At 47.8% G+C, this 21790-nt stretch overlaps 1 protein-coding gene across 1 annotated transcript; it reads right to left on the reverse strand.

Annotated features, from left to right (window-relative positions):
• Positions 1-716: 716 nt before the first annotated feature.
• On the reverse strand, positions 717-20582 carry LOC130580682 (XK-related protein 6). Its single transcript, XM_057378331.1, has 2 exons — positions 20376-20582; positions 717-2099 (listed from the first exon to the last, which is right to left on the reverse strand). Exons 1-2 carry the CDS (start codon positions 20557-20559, stop codon positions 1135-1137), a joined length of 1149 nt encoding a protein of 382 aa, XP_057234314.1. The 5' UTR covers positions 20560-20582; the 3' UTR covers positions 717-1134.
• Positions 20583-21790: the final 1208 nt, after the last annotated feature.

Below are 21790 nucleotides of genomic sequence, written 5' to 3' on the forward strand. Positions count from 1 at the left end.
GGTCAAATTATTTTGCCAGTCACTGATCAAGTATTGTGCCTTTAAATTGACTCGCTTTTTGCTACCATGCTGAGTTTTATTATTACTGAAATAATTATTAGATATGTGTAAATGTACTTTCGAACAGCGTTTTTGGTTTGCAATTTTGACAATTTCTTGTTTTCCAGAAATCAAGGTGGCAGGCCTTATTCTGGGCTCAGGCTGTTGGTGTTTGCGCCACTGGAGACAGTGGGGCTTTAGCTCGTGCAGTTGTTGGGAACAAGATCAGATCCTGCATTCTCACGCTGATGCGGTGCAATCCCACCTTTGCTCAGGGTCCGTTTCCGCAAGGAAAACGATTTTGGGGTGGGATCACCTTTATAACACGACTCGGTCAAGATTTGGCCCAATGGTGTTATAAATTCCTTGCCAAATTATCCTGCAGACAGACCTGATTTTGCCTTTCAGCTGTTGGAAAAATCAAACTCCATTGGGGTTGTCTTGGCTTTGCTTTCATATCTTTGCTTTCATATCTTTAGACATTAGAAGGTTTTTTTCTGCTAAATCCAATAAGAGCAACAGGATTTTTAAATTTTTTGTACATTTCTCTCCTTTTGTTTTTGTTCTTAATTTTTTTTTTAATTTTAAGGTTTGCATTTCGGTTGGATGGTTGTTTGCTTTTTTTTTTTTGTTTTTTGTTTTTTTTGTTTGTTTTTTTTCTTTTTTTTCTTGGCATATAATCATCAAAGAGTTTTGCATGAGAAAGGTGACAGTACTTAATGAAACTCAGCACCTAAGGGCATAAGGCAGTTGTAGGTTTGTTAGTTTGTTTTTTTTTTTTTTATTTTTCAATCAGCACCAATCCCATAAATAATGTTCTACACTTGGTGTACGGTATAAAACTGATGTGGAGATGCCTCCTTCTCCACCTGTGAATCCTAGGTGTGGAAGTTGAAATACTGTTTCTTGTGTGTAAAAAACAAAAGAAAAGTTTTTCTTTTTGTTTTTACTTACAAAACATAGAGAATATCTTTTTTTTTTATACATACAGCAACCAGAAAGAAAGCTTATCTGAAGGTTTGTGTTTGTTTCATGATCTGTGTTTACCGTAAACAAAAATAAGGTCCCCTCTTTTTACTTTTGCTTTAAGGAGCTTTAAAGTGAAGATTCATATTGTAGCAACTCATATAAGAGAGGTCCATCTCTATACCTAATACCTACAGCTGTGGGGGTGACATATTGGAGGATGTTGATAGTTCTTCTTAACCTCCTGTCTACAAAATGAGCATCCCAGGCAGGATATCTTTTTCTTGGGATGTCAATCTTAATGAGAGGCCCCTCGGGGGGGTAGGGTCGCCCAGATGGAGTAGATGGTACCATTGCTCTCACCTGGAAAACGGGCAAGCAAGTGTCAGCTGTGAGTTCCTCCTGTTGCTCCGTGACCGCTCTGGTGGGCGTAGCCTGGGCCCCCCGGTACCCAGGGGTTTGGGGCGCCATGGGCTCAACATCGGGGGGCAAAGGAATGCCCCAGAGCAGCTCGGCGCAACAGGAGCTGGCAAAGATCTTAGCTCTTGGCCCCATGGGATGCAGCACACCATAATATAACAGCATCAAAGCTATCCCAGCAGCAAAGCTAAGAAAGACACAACACAGTGCTGGCACGGCATAAGAGTCAGTGGTGTCAGGATCTCTGTAAAAATACCAAAGGAGCGTCAAGGTAGCGTTCTCCGTCAGGACCACCGTGTAATACGCAAACATTCGGTATCGAGTCCGCCCTTCCTTGACATTAAACCAGCAGAAAATGTACACAATCCCTACCACCATGTTGAAGAGGATCTCCTCCCACTTAGACATGCAGAAATCTGTCCCACCATGGATGATCCAGAAAGCCATGGCACACCAATGGACCACTACAAAGATCCCAAAGTAGAGCTGGAAGATGGAAGCAAAGAGAGCAAAAGAAATAACTCGGGATGAGATGGTGAAGAGGCGCCAGAAGAGATGGATGAGGGCCCCTCTGTAGCTCATACTCTTCTTGTCGTCCCTAGAGTCCCGAAGAAGCTTGTGATAGGAGGCTAGCACCCAAGCCAGGGACATCAGGGAGGCCACAGAGGACACACCTGCCGGAAGACACACAGATCCACTGAGTTAGACAGGAGCTTTGGTGGAAAACATMATCTGCTCACTAAATTATTGCATCTGGGGCAGGCTCGGGAGCCTGAAGGTTCAACTCACGTCAGGTTGTCCTTACAGTCTGGAGGAGAGAAATACAGAGATATCAGTGTGGGGAATTGGAAATGGTGCTGTGTTCAGGAGTTTTCTGACTCACTGTCCTTATCTTCCTGGGCCTCTGGATTGGCCACCCCACCCCAGCCTCATTCCTGACTGGATCCACGTTTGAGAGTTTGAAATCCAAATCCAATCYAAATGCTGCCACCCAGGTGGGAAAGTTACTTTCTGGAGAGAGSAATCTCTCCTGGAATGCACCATGGCAAGAGCGGGACACCCGCATTCCCTGCAACTGCACAGATTCTATTTTATTCCAAAGTATTTTAATTTCAGCAACATTCCCACTGATCCTGCCTTACTCAGGAATCCCCATTTGCATTTGGTTTTGGGAAAAACARGTTTTTTGTCCCATGCAGATAAACATAAATCCAGGAAACATCAAGACTCATCAACACCCTCCAAACRGTCCCAAAACAAAGGATCTGATCTCTCCAGCAAATCCCCTGCCCTGTTTCTAGGATGGACCCAAGACCTGTGTTGGAGGCAGCTCATGTCCAGCCTTATCACCTGGCTGGACCACAGATCCAAGCCACAGGCATGCCAGGGAGGGCACAGCCTGCACTGGGGTCACCTTCAGCTCCCAACACATTCCCCTGCACCCCGTGATGTTCCAGAGGGGCCTGGTCTTGTTCTCCATCCCARCCAACACTTAAACAATTTATTTCCTCCAGAAGATAAAATAGTGGCTCCGCTGCACTTCAGAGGCTTTCAAAAATACAATTCCATTGATTATCACAAGAGTAGATTGAACAACTCATGGAGCAAAGCATGGCAGTCGAGAAATTCCTGGGAAAAGCAAGAGCTGCYGGCATCTTATTCCTTTGCTCACACTACTGCTCACTGGACAAATGCCCTGCAGGTGAGGAAACAGATGATGGACCCAAATCCATGTTTGGGAGGCTCAATAATTTGGTTGGGTTGGGCCTTAGCCAAAGATTTATCAGGGAGCATCAYCTTTAAAGACCAAAGGAAAAGCTGCTAATGGTTCCAAGCAAAACAACCAATAAGAAATTCCCCTCCATCTCTGATGTGTAACTGGGAGATGGATCCAGCTTTTATTTGGATTTTACTGCTTCAGGAAAATCCAAGGAACATCTTTCTGCAGCTGCTCAGAGTTAAAAAGCTAAAATGCCCGAAAAACCTGAATTTCTTCTTCTCCCATTTTCTTTTCTCTCTGCCCACAGAGGCCTGTCTTCCATGGGAATGCAAATAAGGTCCACTGGCTCTGCAGACCKCACCCTATAGAATTTATCTGCTCATTTTTGGGGAGCCCACACCATAGTGTGGCAGGGTTAGATTTCCCCACTTCCAACCCATCCATCCATGTCTGGAGGAGAGGTGATGGAGAAGGAAGCCAGGAAGGATGACAGCTCTGCTCTCATTGTAATTCACACACCTTGCAAAGCCCACCAAAACTACAACTTTTCATCAACTCTCAAGGCTCCCTCTGAATCCCTTGCCTTTGGGCTCACATGTTTTTCTSACAGAAATTTTCTCACAGAATTTCAGACAGAATTTAAAAAATACAACAAACAACAAAGCAGTGAGACCAGTGACCTTACCCAAGAGAGAAGCTTTAAGCCACCAGCTTTAAGAAAATCCCACTTTTCCCCAAGTTCTAAATCCTCACTAAGAAACACTTGCACAGAGGACTTGGGGATTCCAACCACAGACTCACAGAAAGGTTGGAATTGGAAGGAAGCCCTGGAGATCATCCAATCCCTCTGCCAGRCTAGGGTCACCTGGAGCAGGTGGCACAGGAACAYATCCAGGTGGGTTTGGAATGTCTCCAGAGAGGGAACTCCATGCCCTCCCTGAGCAGCTGTTCCACTGCTCTGCCACCCTCAGTGTAAAGAAGTTTTTTTGTCATGTTGAGGTGGAACTCCTTGTGGATTATTTTATGGCTACTGCTCCTCATCCTATCTTTGGGCTCCACTGAAAAGAGTCTGGCACCATCCTCTGGCACCCCTCAGGGATATTTATATGGATTATTGACATCCCCTCTCAGCCGTCTCCAGACTGAACAGCCCCAGCTCCCTCAGTCCCTCCTCACAATGGATGGAAACTTCTCTATGAGAACGACCTCATACCCAAGCAGATGCAGATTMGATTAATTTTTAACCTACAAGAGGCGTTACATTGTTGGTAGACTTCATAAACAATTTTGAAAGGATGAGTAATGCCACAAAGTTTTGTTTTGCGTGTAACTACTGCTTTCTGCACTGTCTTTAAGCTATTCAGTTAAAAAACTTTTCACAAAAGGAAGGGAAGAAAAAATGTCATTTATTGCCTTATTTTAGTGCTGTTTTACTAGAAACTTGCACAGCATTAGTACAGGGAAACTCAAGCAGCGCCAACCCACAGGAGACAGATGTGTCACCTCRGCTTAAAAATGTTTCTGTTGGGCTCATTTATTCTAGAAAGGAGAGAGGAATAAAATAYACCCGCAACAATCCCCCAGTTTGCACATAAAGGCTTTACCTAATGTTTTCAGGGCAGAACCCTCCACTAATCACAGCCTTTGCTGTAAATTGCATGGAGCTGGCTAAGAGTTGCGTTCGTTGAGTCACTGGCGCGGTAGCAGAGCTGCTGACAGTCATCTGAACGTCTCCTACAGCCAGCAGAGAGAGGCACACACCCCCAGAAAGTGATTCAGCCTGTCCTAAGATCYGTGTGTGGGACAGGGAGGGGTTGACTCACGCTCCCAAGGTGTCTGACTCCATCCCTCGCCAGGGGACGAGCGAGCACCGCAATCAGTGCCCCCCGCAAAAGAACAGCTCATTGTCTCCTYATCTGCGTCGAGATCTGAGGGAGGCAATGAAGGATTCTGGACATTTTGACATAACTTTGCTGTTGTTTAAAAACTCACAACTCTGCGCTGAATGTGAGTTTTGGCACCCTGGTGATGAGCAGGGTCTGGACCTGGGGGTAAGGGGGGAGATCTGTAGGTGGACGTCAGCAGGAACTGCAGAGTGATGTAAAGATTTTTCCTGCCCTTCTACTGTGATCTAATTTCCTTCCACAGAAATTATTCCCTGGCTATTTCACACATACCCAAATGACGCAGCACTTTTGTCATCTTAGCCACAAGTTTCTCATTCCCAACTTTCCCTGTGACTTCCAGCCCGTGACATCTTCGTACAGTTTACAATTCCCACAGACTGTGGGATAAACTGTCCCTGTTTTTCTTCCCACCTTCTCCAGATTTTATTTCTCAGCAACTGTAGAGATGTTTTCAATTGTAACTAAAACAAAAAAGTCCTGGAAAGTTGGATCACATGAGCAATAGTTTTTTGTTTTGATTCTGACTTCTGCACGTGGTGACTGACGCACCTTTGTGGAGCACGAGTGGGTTTCAACTCCCTGCCAAGGTTTGTTTATCAGAGGGATGAGGYTGGGTAAACACTGAAGTCACTTTGAAAAAAGCCCACTCCCACTCCTCCCACTYTGTTCTCAGTCTTGGGAGTGGAACATCCCCACCCTGCACAATCTGTGGGCATTTTCCAGGCAGGAAGATATCAGCTCCTATGGGGCTGGAAGCCTTGTGGCTGCAGCTCTGGGGTCTRCACCTGCCCATAACGAGTCAGACTTGTCAAATCTCCCAGGCCAAAGTCAGGACCAACAAGAGGCCAAGTCCCTGTGTTTGAAATGACAAAGCACAAGAAATAACCCCCCAGATTCCTTCAGGTGTGAGCCCTGAGGTCCTTGCAGTGAGACATCTCCTCACCTACATCCAGCATGGGGAGTAGAGCTCTGTGATGTCCCATTTGACAGATGGAGCACCAAGATTTGAAGGATTTTCCCAAGATCTCTATAAAATCCAAGCTAAAGCAGGGAATAGATCCCCTTCACATCACAGTGTGCTYGATAAGGCATTTCAGACAGGATTCAGCTCCTCCTGTAAATGCTCACCCCAGGGTGTGTGTGTTTAAACGATGTCTCTTTGCTCAAAGTGGGATCAAGGTTTAGTGCCACCATCACAGGTGGGAATCCAGCAACATTTGGGATTCTTTAGGATATTCCAGACCTCCGTGTGGAGCTGGCTGATGKGACAAACTTGCATGCAGGGGACAAGAACACTTCTGAGCTGGGAGGGAAAGCACTCAGGGCATTTCAAATGATGCCAGGTGAAACCCCAAAACATTCTGCCTTCTTCAGGRGAGCTCACAATCAGTGATCAACACACATGGCACAGAGAATGTGCAACAGGAAATGGTGAAGAAAGAGATGAGAAAGCAGTGGGAATAAAGACAGGTACATAAAAGTTAAATTTCTGAGAATGTCACACTGGGGAAGAGATTCTCTGAGAAAGGGAAATAAGAGCTGTTGCTTTGGATCATGAAAACATGGGTGGACTTGAGAATAACGCAGACAGTGATCTGATACTGGAGGAGAGGAGCCTGACCCACTTTGAGTTCAAGGGAAGCTGCTGAAGCTCACAGGGACCCCCTGAATTTCATCCTGTTTTGGTTTTCCTCCTCTGGTTCCTACCCATAATCCAGAAAAAGAAAAGGTCATCTCAGATTTGTAGTGAGGCTTTGTGGAAAAAAACCCATCCACATGAAAGAATCAAAGCAATGGCTCCCCTCAAATTGCCACTGCTGTTTTTAAAACCCAGGAACAAAAGCAGTGCAGAAAAGCCATCCCTGTCTATCTGGCCTATTCCTGCTATGCAGTTATGCGTGATTTTGCAACCAGCCTAACAGAAAAATCACACACACACACAAATGAATATTTAAAATGAACAATATCCCCATTTTTGCCTTACTCTAAGGGTTGYCCAGCTGAGCACAGAGGTTTTTCACTAGGGGCAGGTGTGGTTTTCAGCATAAATCCAGCTGCAGGTTGTTGGCTGCCCGTGATTTGGATGCAGCTGCTGCAGCCCTTTCCCTGAGCCTTTCCTGCGGTGCCTGTCCCTTTAACGTTGGAAACGATGCCTAAACAGCGCTCTATTTCTTTTTTGACATTAATTCTCCTTAAGACTCCACTAAAACAAAATGGGAAGATACCAACATCTCTCCCGGGTGAGCGGGACGGCGAATATCGAGCGTGACATGAAACCTTCCCGCAGCCCCCGTGCAGAGGCAGCTCTCGCTTCGTGCCAAGTGCCACGTTTCCCTTCATCCCCATCCCTCCCTGCCTGCTCAGGCCCCTGTGCTGTGAACCCTGTTATCCTGTTTTCCCCTTTGGGTGGCACGTTCCTCCCTCAAGCTCAGTAGGAGCCGGGGAACAGGCTTTCATTTTGATGCACACAGAGMGAAAATGCATTTATACACAAAAGAGATCAAGCCAGATGCTGCTTTTGTCACAACGTGGCCTGAAAGTCTCTCCCCCTTATTTTTTTAATCTGATTTAATTTGTTTGTGTCAGAGTAAAAGGGGTCAGAATCAGACCCCAGGTCTGATTTTTGTTGTTTCATGATGGATTCTGATGGTTGATCTTTCTTTACTCTTCCCCATTAGAGGAGGGAATGACTTGGGTCTTTCCCCCTTCATTTTCCCTCTTAATTTGTCCCTTTTGAACATGGAAAAATACAGAGCATTGCCAATATATTAATGATAAAATACTGTACAGATCATTTTGCTATTCATTTTCCCCACTGGATTTCAGGACATTTCCTTAAACATTTCCTCCAGTGTGGCAGATGAGCACTATTTCCCCTATGGTGAACATAATTCCCAAGTCTGACCCAGGAATGGCCTCCTCACATTTATGTGACACCTCTGTGCTCTGCTGAGAGCTGGAAAGACCAGGGATGAAAATCCAGACCTTGACACTGGGGAGACTGAGAAGAGGTGTCACACCAACATCCTGTTCTTTGCCCTTTTCTCACAGAAAATATTTTGGTTTTGTTGGGCACGGGGTGAGTTTCAGATCTCAGCACCTGCTCCCTTTCTAGGGAGCTCCTCTGGGACCTTCTTCCATCATATCCCCATTGTCCCCAGGACCCAGCTCCCACGGGACACAGCATCACCAGTCCATGAGAAATACAAAACTGCTGGTGGCTGGGAAAGGCAGGAAACAAAGGTAACTCCCTTCAGGGACAAATATCTAAGCGAGTTTGGGTAATCAGAACATCTTCTACCACCAAATCCCACTGGAAAATCCCASACAAGGCTTGTGCTGAGTTTCTGTACAGGACAGTCCATGTCCAAGCTGGCACAAGGAAGAGCAGAGTGTTCCCAAACCTTCCATAGTGAGAAAATCCAAACCAAGGCAGCTCCAGAGCAGCTCGCTCACGTGGAGAGCTGCCCTCCCACCCCTTGGCAGTTAAAAGCTGGCTCATGGCCTGAAATGTTGCTTCCTAAACCCTTTTCCTTTTGCTAAATTAAGATGTCCTCGGTGACCCCAGAAACGCTGAGTCCCTCCTTAGTCCGTCCTCCAGCCCAYGCCTCAGCATTGCCTTGAGGAAGCRTCCAGGGGGTCACCAGGGATTGTGTTTCCAAAGGCCCTGCTCTCCTCCCCTTTCATCCTGCTGCCTTTCTGCTGTCCCCAGTGCCCCCTTGTCCCTGCTGCAGGGAGAGGTGACCGGCCACACTCGTCTGATCYGGGCTCTCATTATCTCTCGTGTCTCCTCCTATTCGCGTCCTCTGCRAACTCGGGCGCTCCGAACCAGCTCCGACCCTGCAGCCATCGAGTCTTGTATCTTCTCCTGGATGCCAGCCAGAGCCTGATCCTGCTGCAGGAGGCACRAGCTCCCCGGGCCAAGCAGGGATGGGATAATCCTCCCTCTGTTTCGGGTTGTCCTCGAATAACCCAGTGAAGTGTCAATCCCCAGTTCCAAACGTTGGCTCTCACCCACCACATCAGGATGGGCAAAGCTTCCCCCCTGTTTTAAGACCCTCTGTAGGAAGAGCTCCTGTGCATCACATTCCTCAGTGTTTATTCCACCCCAGAAATGCTGTCTGAGATGTGGAAATGCCTCTGTCTCTCTTTTGGCTCTGTCTGGTGAATCAGGGAATGGTTGGAGATGGAAGGGACCTYCAAGCTCATCCCATTCCAACCCCCTGCCATGGGCAGAGACACCTTCCACTGTCCCAGGCTGCTCAGGRTCCCATCCAGCCTGKCCTTGGACACTTCCAGGGATRGGATTCAAACTGAAATAAGCAAAGAAGAAGTGGGAAAGATCAATAGTGGGTAATAACAGTGGTTTGGCATCCACCAACTCCCCACAAGAGCTCARGGGAGAGCCCTGAGTCTCAGCAAGGTGAAGAGAGGAGAAAGGAGGACTSATGAAACCTGTTCCTGGCTCCARGATGAGCAGAATAACCCAAGTGGCKGCTGCAGAGCAGAARYTGAYARCCCCAACAYGACGTGGGCAGATTCAAGTGACACAACACAATGAATTTATACCACTGAAGGCCAAGCAGGCAAACCAAACCCCCGACCCTCCTGATGTGAGAAGGATGCCATGGTTGGTCAGAGGACAGCCTAGAACAGCCAGACTGAGTTACCACCATCCTCAGGTGGTTGGAGAAAGACAACATCCCTCTGTTATATCACTGAGAAGGAGGCTGGCCACAACAGGCCCTTACCAGAATGAAAATCCTCTATTGCTTTGCCTTGCCCCTTTCCCAGGATGCTGACTGCAGATATCTCAGCATTTACCTATTTATGTAGAGGAAAAAGCTGCTGACACCTGTTCCAGAGCTGGAACATTCCTGGCAGCACTTAGGGGAAATCTCAGCCTTTGCACAGGCACAGATCCACAAACACACCTCACCTCACTCAGCTAACAGAGGGTTTTGGTCCTGTGTGGTGACTTGTCACCACAATTGGCTCATGGAAACCAGCAGGGAGGAGGAGGATTCATGGGAGGAGAGCCTGGTGGTGGTGTCTGAACCAGAAATCAGGAACAGAGTCAGATTTGGGGACCCTGAGCCCAGCTGGCAGAACCTGCCATGCCCATCCTGTTAAACTCCCTCAGGGGTTGTACCCAATCTGCCTGATGGGAATGGTTCCTGGGTGATGTGGATTTGTTTTCTCATGCCTGGGACAGCTTTGGGAAAGGGCTGGCTGGCAAAACTGCACCAGAGAACAACTCAGCACGATCATCTGAGTGCCAGTGCTCAGCCTCCAACACTGTTTGTGTTATGGGTACAGACAAAACCTGATCACAGTCCTCTGTTTGTCACAAGCAAAGCCTTATAATCCCCTTCATCATGTTGAAAATAATGTGGAAGACCTTTGGCTCAACTCCTCAACTCCTGGGGATGAAGCCTCTAATATTATCAGCTTTTCCAGGCTGGGCAGAGGAAATGAGTCCAGGTGGCTGCTGTGTCTGGACAGCTCTGGGGAGCCCAGGCATGGCAGGTAGAGCTTTGTGAAAGTGTAATACAGGTGTGGAGACAGCTTTCTGCCTGAAAAATGTTATTTTAGCAGGACAGGGTAATCCTTCCAGGAATCTGGTCTCGGATTTATAAACCACAGCTCTCAGCAAAGCTCCCAAAATTACACCTGAGGAAAATGCTGGTGTGAGTCTGTTCCTAGAGCTAGAGACAAATTCTGCCTTCTGGAGAGCAGCCTCCTCTGAAATAACCCCACCCAGCAACCAGAGCCTCTGATAGGAGCCTAAAGGTGGAGTTCATGGAAAAGAACTCCACTAACACACTTTTCAGGAGGAAAAATGCATGGCAGATATCTAAGAATTCCATGCAGGAATTTGGAGTAAGTTTGGTGATTTGACYCAGTCCTAAAGAAGCTGGAGACGATCAGGGAGCAGAGAATCACACACAGTCTTATTTTTGGATTCCTGTTCATGTGGCATTAATGATATAACATTATTTCTTTAAAACACAACATTATTTTGTTTGAAGTGGCTCTTCCATTTTGAATCTCCCCCTAAATGTTAAAAAAAGCGTAAAGAAGAGAATTCACTGTTTTCCTTCCACCAAAAGCAGATTTTTTGTCTCACTGAGAGAAGCCTCATTTCAGCAGATGCTACATTGAGGGTGTTCATGCAGAGCAGCTCTTTCCTTTGTGATTTTTGGAATCAGAATTCTTATTAATCTAGCTGATGGTGTTTTCAATGTCAGTAAACATAGAAAACACTGTCAGTAAGATTAATAAGAATCTGCATGGATGGTGTTTCCAATTAGCAGAGCTGCTGTTATCACTTAAATTGGGGGTTCATGGTGACAAGTGACCCCAGCAGCAAGAACTCAAGTATCAATATCCCTCCAGGATCTTCCCACCATGCCCAAATACACCTTTTCCCGGGGCTACACATGAATCCCACGAATCCCTGAATCTCTGAAGATGATGGAGATGCTCAGAACCAACAACCGTGTGCATCTCTGCCTTCTAACGACCCCCAGACATGAAGGAGAGCTGGTCTGCCTTGAGCTTGGTCGAAATCCCTCCAGGCACCAATCACCTGGGTTAATTCTGCATCAGAAATGTGCTGGGGAAGCAGCAGCCAGGATTTCCCGGGYGCAGATTAGCTTGTTTGGAAATAGAGCATGAGAACGGCTCTGCRTGTCTATTTTTGTCAAAAGCTGCATGAATTGCCACTCTTTTCAGGCCGAGGTGCCCTCTGCACAGTCATCACTGTAATTATAAAGACTTTTGAGTTAAATCCCTGTTAATCTGAAGGTTTTAAGTGCCGCCCCAGAGTGACACTGGAAAAGAACCCCACCTGAGCCCCTAAAAGTGAACAGCCACAGATGAGAGGATGGGAAGCTCCACGAGACACCCCAGGAGGTTTCATTGGAAATGCTCCACCAGGGTRTTCTGAAAACACCTCCAGCAAGGACAGGGTTTGACTCTGTGCRAGCAGAGCAAAATCCCTCTTTGTAGGCAACATTAGAAGGCAGGAGAACCACACAAACCTGGCTCACCCTGGCAGGAACACRGCCAGCAGAAGAGTGCACAAACCATCTCTAGAAATTTCCATTGCTGTTTCCTGTCGAGACTTAATTTTTGTCCCCTTGCTAATTGAAAGAGTCTTTCTAGAACAATGGGCACGAAATAAACCCCATCCCAACTGTGACTATTTCAACCAGGAAGAATAAGATGGCAAAATCCAAGAGGGGGTTTATTCTTGGAGGAAAAATCATATTGCACATTCAACAGCTGGCTTTTTGTAAGGGGTACTTTAGTTACAGCTTTTAGTGGCCACTTCTTTGCTAAGGTTTTTGAGTTTATCAAATCCAGCAGAATTGCTTCCAGTTTAAGTCCTGARAATATCAGAAGGAGCCTCCTACTCTGAGATTTTTTCAGACCTAATGATATTTGAAYTCTGTAATTAGGAGCCCATAGGACAGAAACACCTTAAAACTAACCTAGAGAAACACCTAAGAAAACCTTATAAAACTACTGGAATGCACTGAAATGGGGGAAAAAAAAACCCCTTTTGCTGAGAAAATCAACACATGGCTCCATTTAGAAAAAAATCTTTCCTCACCCGTTTCTATGTTCTGAATTGGGATGGTTGGCATGAAACAACAGGACTCCATAAACAAATACAATATAAGTAAATTTTAACACCGTCACCTGAGATCTGTTATGGCACCTCTACTGTTTGTTTTTTTTTTTTTTTTTTTTTTTTTTTTTTTTTTTGTTTTGTTTTAATTTGAATTAGAACCACAGCCATTGCAAAGAATGTAAATCTGCCCAACACAAATTGAAAAGATGTTGTAATGCTGCAAGTGGGGCCTGAAATACTCTGAAAAACAGGGGAGCAGCACCTCAGTGCTGGAAAGGAAAGCCCAAGGAGTTCTGCTGTGTGCTTGAGAATCCCTTTTCCCCCTGCACAGGTCTGGGGCAGCTTTGGACCCTAAGCCCAGTGAACAGCAACTAAACCAAGCCTAATTCTGTTGATTACTAAGTTCTGTCCCAGCCTCCAAAACAGGGTGGCCCAGSGTGTTTGGTGGGAATTCTTGCCATGACCTGAGCCAAGCACAGGAATTGTTTGGGTTGGTGTTGGCTGCTGGGAGCTAAAAACGCGCCAAGGACTGAGCTGGTAACTGAAGCAGAGGATGAACGAGATCTGGTGGCTGTGCCCGTGTCCTGATGATGTATTTTGGTTTGTCAGCAGGGATTGAGCCCAACAAATTTGTCCCCAGATTGGGGAAGCGACATCTCCTGCCGGGGGTTCGTGAGGGAACTTTCTGGTAAAAACACAGCTCCCACAAGCAGTTCCTTGGAGAGCAGACACCATCAAGGCAGTGTTTCACCACCAAACAGGGATCCTGCAAACCTCCTGTGGTGGATGGCTTGGCCTGGACACAGAAAACCTGCAGAATATTAGAGAAATAACTTCATCCCCGTTCTGGGAATGTTTTTGGGGAAGACAAAGGGAACCCAGCTTGGGTCACACTCACTGGCCAAGGAAAGAATCTTCACTCACTGCACACTTTGTGACCTTGTGGTTTATAAACTTTTAATGTTWTGTGTGGGGCCTTTAGCGGATCTGCCTCAGCACAATCCCAGAGGAGGGGACTGGTGTGYGGAAAAAGAGGAAAATCTCAACATTCCTGGAGAGTACACAGGGCTGGCATCAATGAGGCGAGTCTGGCAGCGCCTTTCTGTGAGGGGGAGTGACAAAGTGACAAAAACGGATGTGGTGCAGCTGGTGCTGTCTGGCAGTGGGGTAGCTGAAGGCACYGGGGACACTGATTTCCGAGGAGAACAGCAGGAACCTCTTCCTTCCTCCGCTTCCCACGTTTTGTACGCTCTGCAAAGATCCAAGGGATGAGTAGCAGGACAGAACTCGGTGTCCCCCTGTTGGGCCATGCTCATCTTAGCTTATCTCCTGGGTGGTTTTGCCTTTTGCAAACACGTTTGGGACCTTGATGTGCATCAGACAGGGGGCTCTGTGGCACGGCCATGGCTGTGCCCACTCAGTGACCCTCAGTGAGAAGACACAGATGGGCACTGAGAGCATGAGGATGGTCAAATGCCACTTGGGACAAAAGCMATTTCAGGACATTTCTACTGACTGAGTAATTCTGCTGACTCTGGATTGTCACACCAAACTAATCATAAAAAACAATCCATGGTTTCTGAAGAAAGAGAATTGTTTTCTTCAAAATTCAGCGATTTTGAGTCCCATCAGCTTGAACTGCTCCACCTCCATCAGGGGTAGAAGCACAGCGCAGCCCCTGCCCAGCAGGGCATTTTTTCCATGTTTTGCTCCTATTTATTCATGCTCTCCAAGATGCCTCATAAGAACTCCACACTAGAACAACCTGAACCCAAAAAGCACTGAATTCCCCAAATTTCACTACCAATTACACAGCAGGGTGCAGCCACCTTTTCCTATGCCCTAACCCCAAACTCCCCCTGGGAAGTGCATCCTCAGAAAGCCTGCAGCATGGAATTACCCAAAAAAAAAATATCCTGAAATGCCTTTCTGGAGCCTTCTTGATGAGGACTCTGACCWCTCTCTGTGCCTCAGTTTCCCCGGCAGCTCCTGGGACCAGCATGAGCTAAYGCTGGTGCAGCTCTCYGATGATGTAACCCCTTCCCAGTGACTGCCACAGTCTGACAAARCCTAAAATTGGCATTGCTGGCCCTCTGCCAGCCCTGTCCCGTGAACAGTGACTCATCTTTCCTGGCTGTGCCGTGTCCTGTGTGTGACGGTGGCACGTGGTACGGAACAGACGGGCTTTTAGCAGCGCTCCAAAAATAAGAGCCAGAGACGCGGCAAGGTGGATGGACTGAGAAGCTGCAGGTGGGGATGGGCACAGGGATGACGTCTCTCTTTGGGCTGGCTCCAAATCCCCGTTGGAAAAATTTAAATTAAAAAAAAAAAAAAAAAAAAAAGCCATCCCTGGCTCTGGAGGTTCCTGGATCCCACGGAGCTGGGACAATACGGCTGCTGATGGGACAAGCTGTCCCATGCCAGCGTGCCTGAGGCTTGGCCTGCTCTCAGCATGCCAGAGCAAGGCGTCCTCGGTGCCACTGCCAACTGTGGAGATGGCTTTTTGATGCTGCTGGGAACTGGCCRGGGACCAGCGGCTCCAAATTGCTCCCTGTCATCCGGCTTTGGTGGGGAGGAAGGAGGGGAAGGCAGGAGCAGAGCCATATGCCCCAGTCTGGCAGAGCACTGGAGTCATATGAGTGGCCTCCCAGGCGAGCAGATTATGAGTTCAGAGCTATCTGGGCCTCCTTGGGCTGCTGGTGAGCTTTTAAAGGGAAATYGTGGTGGAGTCAGGACAAACTTTGAGAGTGGATTATCCCAAATTCTCCTTGTGCAGTGAGCACACGGTGGTGGGGTCCCTTTCCCACATGGCAATGAGCAAATTCTTTCCTCCTTGTGTCTCTCCTGTCACAGGAAACCAGGGCTGGCTGATGGATGTCTCCCACTTCTTTTTCTCCCCAAGGGATGACATGAGAAAAGAGGAGGAAAGAATATGCCTCTGGGCAAAGTTTTAACATCTCTTTTACCTTGTGATCTGTCTCAGAACCTGAGCAAAGCCCAGAGTGTGACTCTGGTAGATCTTGTCCCCACCACATCTCCTGTTACTGAGGGCTTTATAAGGCAAAGGCTTCTTTATTCACACAATTCACTTTTCTTGGTGTATTTTAGAGAAAATGCATCAGTCTGGAAAAGGATTTCTCCTTGAGAGAAATAAGATTTTCCCACACAGAATCTGCAGATGCCATGTTGAATTTTGCACAGATCCCCATGGAACCTGGTGCCTGTGTAGGGTGAACACCAGTTTATTAATGATGGTAATTCTGATCACAGGACTTTGCACAAATGTGGACAGTTTTGTGTTGTGAGGTCACAGAGATTGGATTTGGTTTTTTTTTTTTTTCCTGCTTGAGTGTTGTTGGACACACCAGACCAGCATGAAGGGTCTCAACCTAACTTTTAGTGCTCCTTCAATTGGTGAAAAGGATGAAATTTCACATCTCATGAGTCTGTTCTTTACTTTCATTGGAGACATTGGGGTTTTAGTCTCTCAGCAATGGTCAGGCCAGTGTTGATGCCATTTGAAAATCACACCTTTGAGCAGCTGCAGGCTGAAAGTCCCTTTTGAACTCGGTGGATCAGCTGAATCTTCTAAACTAAGTGACAGGGAATATCATCTTTAGTGTGTCCCTGCAAAAAGGGAATGTAAATGATCATAAATGGTCTTCAGATGTGGTACAGAAGAGGGAGAACATGATAAAATAAAAGGACTTGGCTTTTGGGAGAGACAAGATGATTTGCAAACTCCACCAGGAGAGCTCTGCATCCAGCACACACCTGTAGCTCAGATGCCTGAAACCYATTTTAATGCCTAATTTGTATCACTCTGATTAAAACATGACCCCAAACCTCCCTTAAATTAATGTTGCTTTTCCTTAAATACACRAGCAGCTTCAGCTTGCCTTTGAGGGCTGTGCAGAATGCCCACACCTCCCAAAATCCTGGAGATTCCAGCAGGATTTTGCAAAATGAAGGTTTATGCTGCAAATCTCTTTCAGATCAACTGCAGGGTTATGGGGGAGTTGGATACAGCATCTATGGAGACATGGGGCTGTTTTTAGAGGGAGAGACCCTGTTCTGAAAGCTACAGCCTCATCCAGGCAGAAATCTTTGCATAAAGAACTCGTGACATGAGTGGAACGATGTTGGAATTTCTGCTAAATCTCATTAAGCCTTAAGGAAGCCACATTAAAAAAAAAATAAGTGAAAGCAAACCTCTTTAAGAGGAGATTTATGCCAGAAAAACTGGAATCCCTCTCACCTCCCTGCCTGCCTAGAGGTTGGGTGTCTCCTTTAAGCTGGTTTTATCTGCCCCTTGCCACTCTGTGGGCACCTCTGTGGGGTGAAGTGGGTTAAGGATGGTTTGTTCTGCAAGGAGTGGGGTGGATTATCTGCTAGGAGCAATTAKGGAATGAGGATCTGAGTTGCTGGGCTTTTTTCTGTTGTTAATATTACATTTGCCCCCTGCAAACATGGGATTTGAATCAGGGGAAGTGCTCTGGCCATTGCTGCCCAGGAGTCTGAGGGATGGACATTCTTTTATTTTATCCTTTCCCAGATCTCAGGAACAGCTGAGTGAGGAACAGGGATGAATCCTGCATCCCACCCCCTCCTTCAGCCTGACCCTAAGGATGGCTTTAAATGCAYCACTGAGCTTCWKYCCAGATTCCCTGGAGCTGCTGGATGTTGAGCATCTCATCCCTCCTCCCTCAGCTGTTTCGGAGGTGAGCTGATCCATATTTTGGTTCCATCCTTTTCCCTTTACCTTCTGTTGACACTATTTTGGGCTCACCCAGCTGTGGTTGTGAAAGGTGAATCCTTCACAGAGGACCTGCCTTCCACCACCAGCTCCTTCCCTATGGATTTTCAGGAGCTGATGTCCACCCATCTGCTCCACCAGCCCAAGAATTCCAGCTCCAAGTGCACCTTGCACACTGGAGGAGCACGTGGAGTCCTCACCTCTTTTCTCTCAGTGCTCTTTTCTCCTCTGCCTCGTGCTTGGGATATGATAAAGGAACGAATCCCTCACAAAATCCCAAGAGTCTTGTCCCAAGCTTTGCTGAGGCTGGTCTTGAGCTCAAATTCCAGCCCCAGCACTTCTGCTGCTGGAAATTCTCATTTTTGGGTGAAGCTGCTCCGTTCTTTGAGTGCTGAAGGAGCAACAGACACAGATTCTCTAATCTCACAGAGGCACCTCTCAGGGTCAAATAGTTTTGCAGGGCATGAGGAGGCTTTTCTTTCCTTCCACCCACCCAGGAAATTCAGCATTATCCTGACTGTGTCCCTTTCTACTCATTCCTCCAAGATCAGCCCTTTCTGCCACCGTGCTGGGTGGCACAAATTCTTTGGCGGAGATGCTCTGGGTCTGAGCAAAGACCTCCAGTGCGTTCACTCTTCTTTCCTCAGSAGCTCTCTGAGCACAGGAATTAAGAGACAAAAGCAAAACCTCCCGATAGCCATTCCAGTAACTCCCTTTTTTAAAGCTCCTTAAATAGAAGTTGACCTATTTGGGGAAAGTGAGCCTGGCCTTGGCATTACAATCTAAAGAGCAGGGAGGGCYGGGGCTTGGAGGAGGGATGTGTGCCACAGGAAACGGCGAACTGACCTTGTCTGGCCCTAAATGAATCCAGGAGAGTGTGTGGGGGATGGATGGGAGCAGCTGGACTCTGGACACATCAGCGGGGGTTTTAAACCCTTCCCTGGGCCAGGGTGGCTCCCTGAGGGATGCAGCCCATGCTGTCCCTGTTTAAAAGCAGAACTGGCCCTTTCCGTGATGAGCAGCGCTTGCACAGACTCAACGAGCCAGGAGAAACTCGATTTGATTTTTAAAACACGCTGCCTTCCTAACAGCTTCCCTCCTTCTTTAAGAGAAAATCCTTGACCTTCCCTTTCACAGCGGGCTCTTCTCAGCATTTAATTTGCTTTGATATAATTACAGACCGGCCGGCAGGAGGAGGAGGAGAAAGAGGAAGAAGAAGAAGAAGAGAGAAGCGCTGCACGGGCATGGAGGAGCTCTAGGAAACCTCGCACCGGAGCGAAGGAGCGCTGAGCGAGCTCTGCTCTCCATCAGCGCCCGCATCCCCGGCACAGGCAGGGAGGGAGGCAGCGGGAGGATGAACCGGGGACCCGGAGAGTGGAAGGCAAAGAGCCCTCCGGGGCTCGGCGAGGCAGCGGGACGTGCGCTGCCATCCTCGGAACAGAGCGCAGCCGGCTCGGCGCGCTGGAGGAGCGGAGGAACTGCAAAGCCGGGCGAGGGAAGGGAGGGGGATGCTGGAAAAAAAAAAATAAAAAAGATGCGGCTCGTTCAGTGGATTAGGCAGCCGTGCCTGGAAGTGGCAAAGTGGAAGAGCCGCGGATTTGAGAGCCTGCGGGGATTATTCGCCCGCCTTGTCTGACTTGCAGCGCSACGGAGGCCGGCGAACTTCGCCCTGCGCTTTCCGCGGCCGGTGCAGCGATCTGCAGAGCGCCCTGGCAAACATCCTGGGCTGTGATTTCTGCCTTTTCAGCCGGGTTAATGACGGTGGAAGCAGCAGGAAAAGGGGGCTGGCGAACGCGAGCCGTTCTAGCAGGAGTTGTAGAAWGGCATATTCATCATGTCAGCACTTTGGAGGTTTCAGGATAAGACTGCATAAATAGGAGGAGGGAGACCTCTCCAAACAACCCTGATGGACATGCTGGAAGCACAGAGCAAAGGGAAAGCACTTGGGCTTCCCGATGCTGTAGATAGTGGCGACCTTGGCAAGACSGAGCAAAAATTAACCCCAAAGTTAATTCCAATTTCAGTCCCCACCTCAGCTCCAAAAACTCCTCAGCAAGATGCCAGCTATGGTGCCTTTGGGAAGCTGAGCATCATCCCGGTGCATGAACTGGGCAGGGGCTGAATAACCCAGCAGCTCCTCAGCTGGTAGCACTGTTGGTCCTTGGAAAGGACAATTCTCCCTGAGGTTGGTCACTCCAGAGCTGGGACAGGGCCGTGTCCCTCTCAGCTGGGACAGGTGCCCCATGCTCAGCATAACACCATCAGAATTGGCAAAATATTCCCTGTGGTGGCTTCCAAGCCTCATCTCATCTGTCTGCCTTTRAAACCTCCACTTCACCTCTGTCCCCACACAGTCCCCTCCACTGCCTTGCCCCTCTCTTTTCCCGGGCTCGGTGAGAACCATGGTACCAATGGCAAGACCATAAATCCTGGGCACTCATCAGAAAAGGTCCTACAACATTTAGATGTTAAAAAAAAAAAAAAAAGTTTGACTACTTTGACACCATCAGAGCATTGCATAGGCATTGAACCATTCGTCCTCACAACACAAACTCAAATCTGGCTTATGCAAGGAGGGAAACTGAGGCAGAGAATGGCTGTGTTTGCTCAGTGCCAGGTGGCAAACAGCAGCAGCACCTGCCTGCATCCTCCTTACACCACCATCATTCCTTTAGCCTGGATCAGGCACAGAAGAGCTGAATCCCATTTTTCCCTTGACACTGACTCTTTTTTTTCTTTTCTTTTCTTTTTTTTTTTTTTTCTCAGAGGAACGAGCAGAAATTTTACCCAGCAGAGATTTGTCCCGAAGCCGCGGCCCCCGACTTCCAGCCGGGATTGTGGGGAAATGAGCAACGCATCCGTCAGCTGCTGAGCGCTGGGATCGGAGGGGAGAGGCTGCAAAGGTGGGGAGAGGGAGCCACTTACATGGTAATGTTTCTGCACGGTTCTTTTGGATCATTATGCAGAGCTGTAGCACCAGTTGAGGGGCGCTCTCGAGGAAGGTTTCCAGGAGGCGCAGCATGTTTACGTCTGCATATTCGTACATCATAGCCCAGTAGAAGCGCCGCTGGTGTTCCTTCCGCCTCTGGCTCTGGATCCCCAGGTACATAGTTCGGATATACCTGCAGGAAACGGGAGGGGAAAGGTGAGTGGGTGATCTTGGAGGGCAGAAAAACCTGTCTGGGAGGGGTGGGAATCTGAGAAGATATCAGGGTCTGCATGGTTCTTCAGCTGTCTCCTGCGAGATCTGAGGAGCGCTTTGAGAACCCCATCAAATAATGTTGGAAAAGACCTCCAAGATCACCAAGCCCAGCCTTAAACTGGACGCCACCCTGAGAACAAAACCCTATAGTAAAACCCTGAGAACAAAACCCTATAGTAAAACCCTATGAACAAAACCCTATAATCAAATGCATTTTGTATGGCACGAGCAGGAAAACTTCAGCTGGTACCACCCAAATGTGATTCCTGGGGGAAGGAAATGCTCATGAAGCGCAAGAAAACAACTCCCTCACTTTTTTTCATCACAAAAAGAGAGGGTGCTTAACAAATGCCCGTCCTAACACTTGGCATTGTGTTGGCAGACCATCAAAGCCCCCTCAGCACTCTGGTAAGGAGCTTSTCTCACAGACCCCYGAGCTCAAAAARTGTTTRCACAACACCCTCAGGCACATTGTKGGATTCTTGAAGTTGTCCRRGAGTTGGACTTTGATGATMCTTGTGGGTCCCTTCCAACTCGGGATATTTTGTGGTTCTATGATTTGACCCTGTTTCATCACAGATGGAGCAAGGAGACATCGCCCTCACCTCCAGCACGTGTGTGACCCACAGCTGGGAAAGGCCACAGTTTGTCACTGGTCAGTTTTGGGACKTTGGGGTCTCAAATGGGGTGCCTCATGCATGGACAGGCACAGATTTGCCATTGCCCCTGCTTCCATGTCAGAGGAGACCTGTGAACCTCATGCCAGGGACACAGCTTCCCTTTAGAAGACATTTGGGTAAACTTTGGAACTGCAGCTGATCGAGGCAGGGCAGCACAAGGCACTCAGTGCCACAGGACTCGTGACTTTTGGAAAAGACCCCTAAAAGCATCCTTTTTAATGCTTGTTGATATCACAAAACCCCAKAATGGTTTGGGGTGGAAGGGACYTTAAAGATCATCTCCTTCCAAACCCCTGGAATGGGCAAAGACAATTCCCACTGTCCCAGGTTGCTCAGAGCCCCTCCAGCCTGGCCYTGGACACTTCCAKGGATTGCCAATCTAATATCAGCTCTTCCTCCTCATCCTTAGCAGAGTCTGTAACCTCGTTCGGGATGGGAATTGTTTCACCTAATGCCGA

The sequence above is a fragment of the Malurus melanocephalus genome, unplaced genomic scaffold (assembly GCF_030028575.1).
Source record: "Malurus melanocephalus ecotype Western Australia unplaced genomic scaffold, MMel_1.1 scaffold_354, whole genome shotgun sequence".
Lineage (NCBI taxonomy): Eukaryota > Metazoa > Chordata > Aves > Passeriformes > Maluridae > Malurus > Malurus melanocephalus.

Bases quoted from the DNA above. Each gene is read 5' to 3' on its own strand.
- LOC130580682 (XM_057378331.1), bottom strand. From the start codon at position 20,559: ATGTACCTGGGGATCCAGAGCCAGAGGCGGAAGGAACACCAGCGGCGC. The intron at 2,100-20,375 runs GTAAGTGGCTCC...GTCTTCCGGCAG, and splicing joins CCGTGCAGAAACATTACCAT to GTGTGTCCTCTGTGGCCTCC.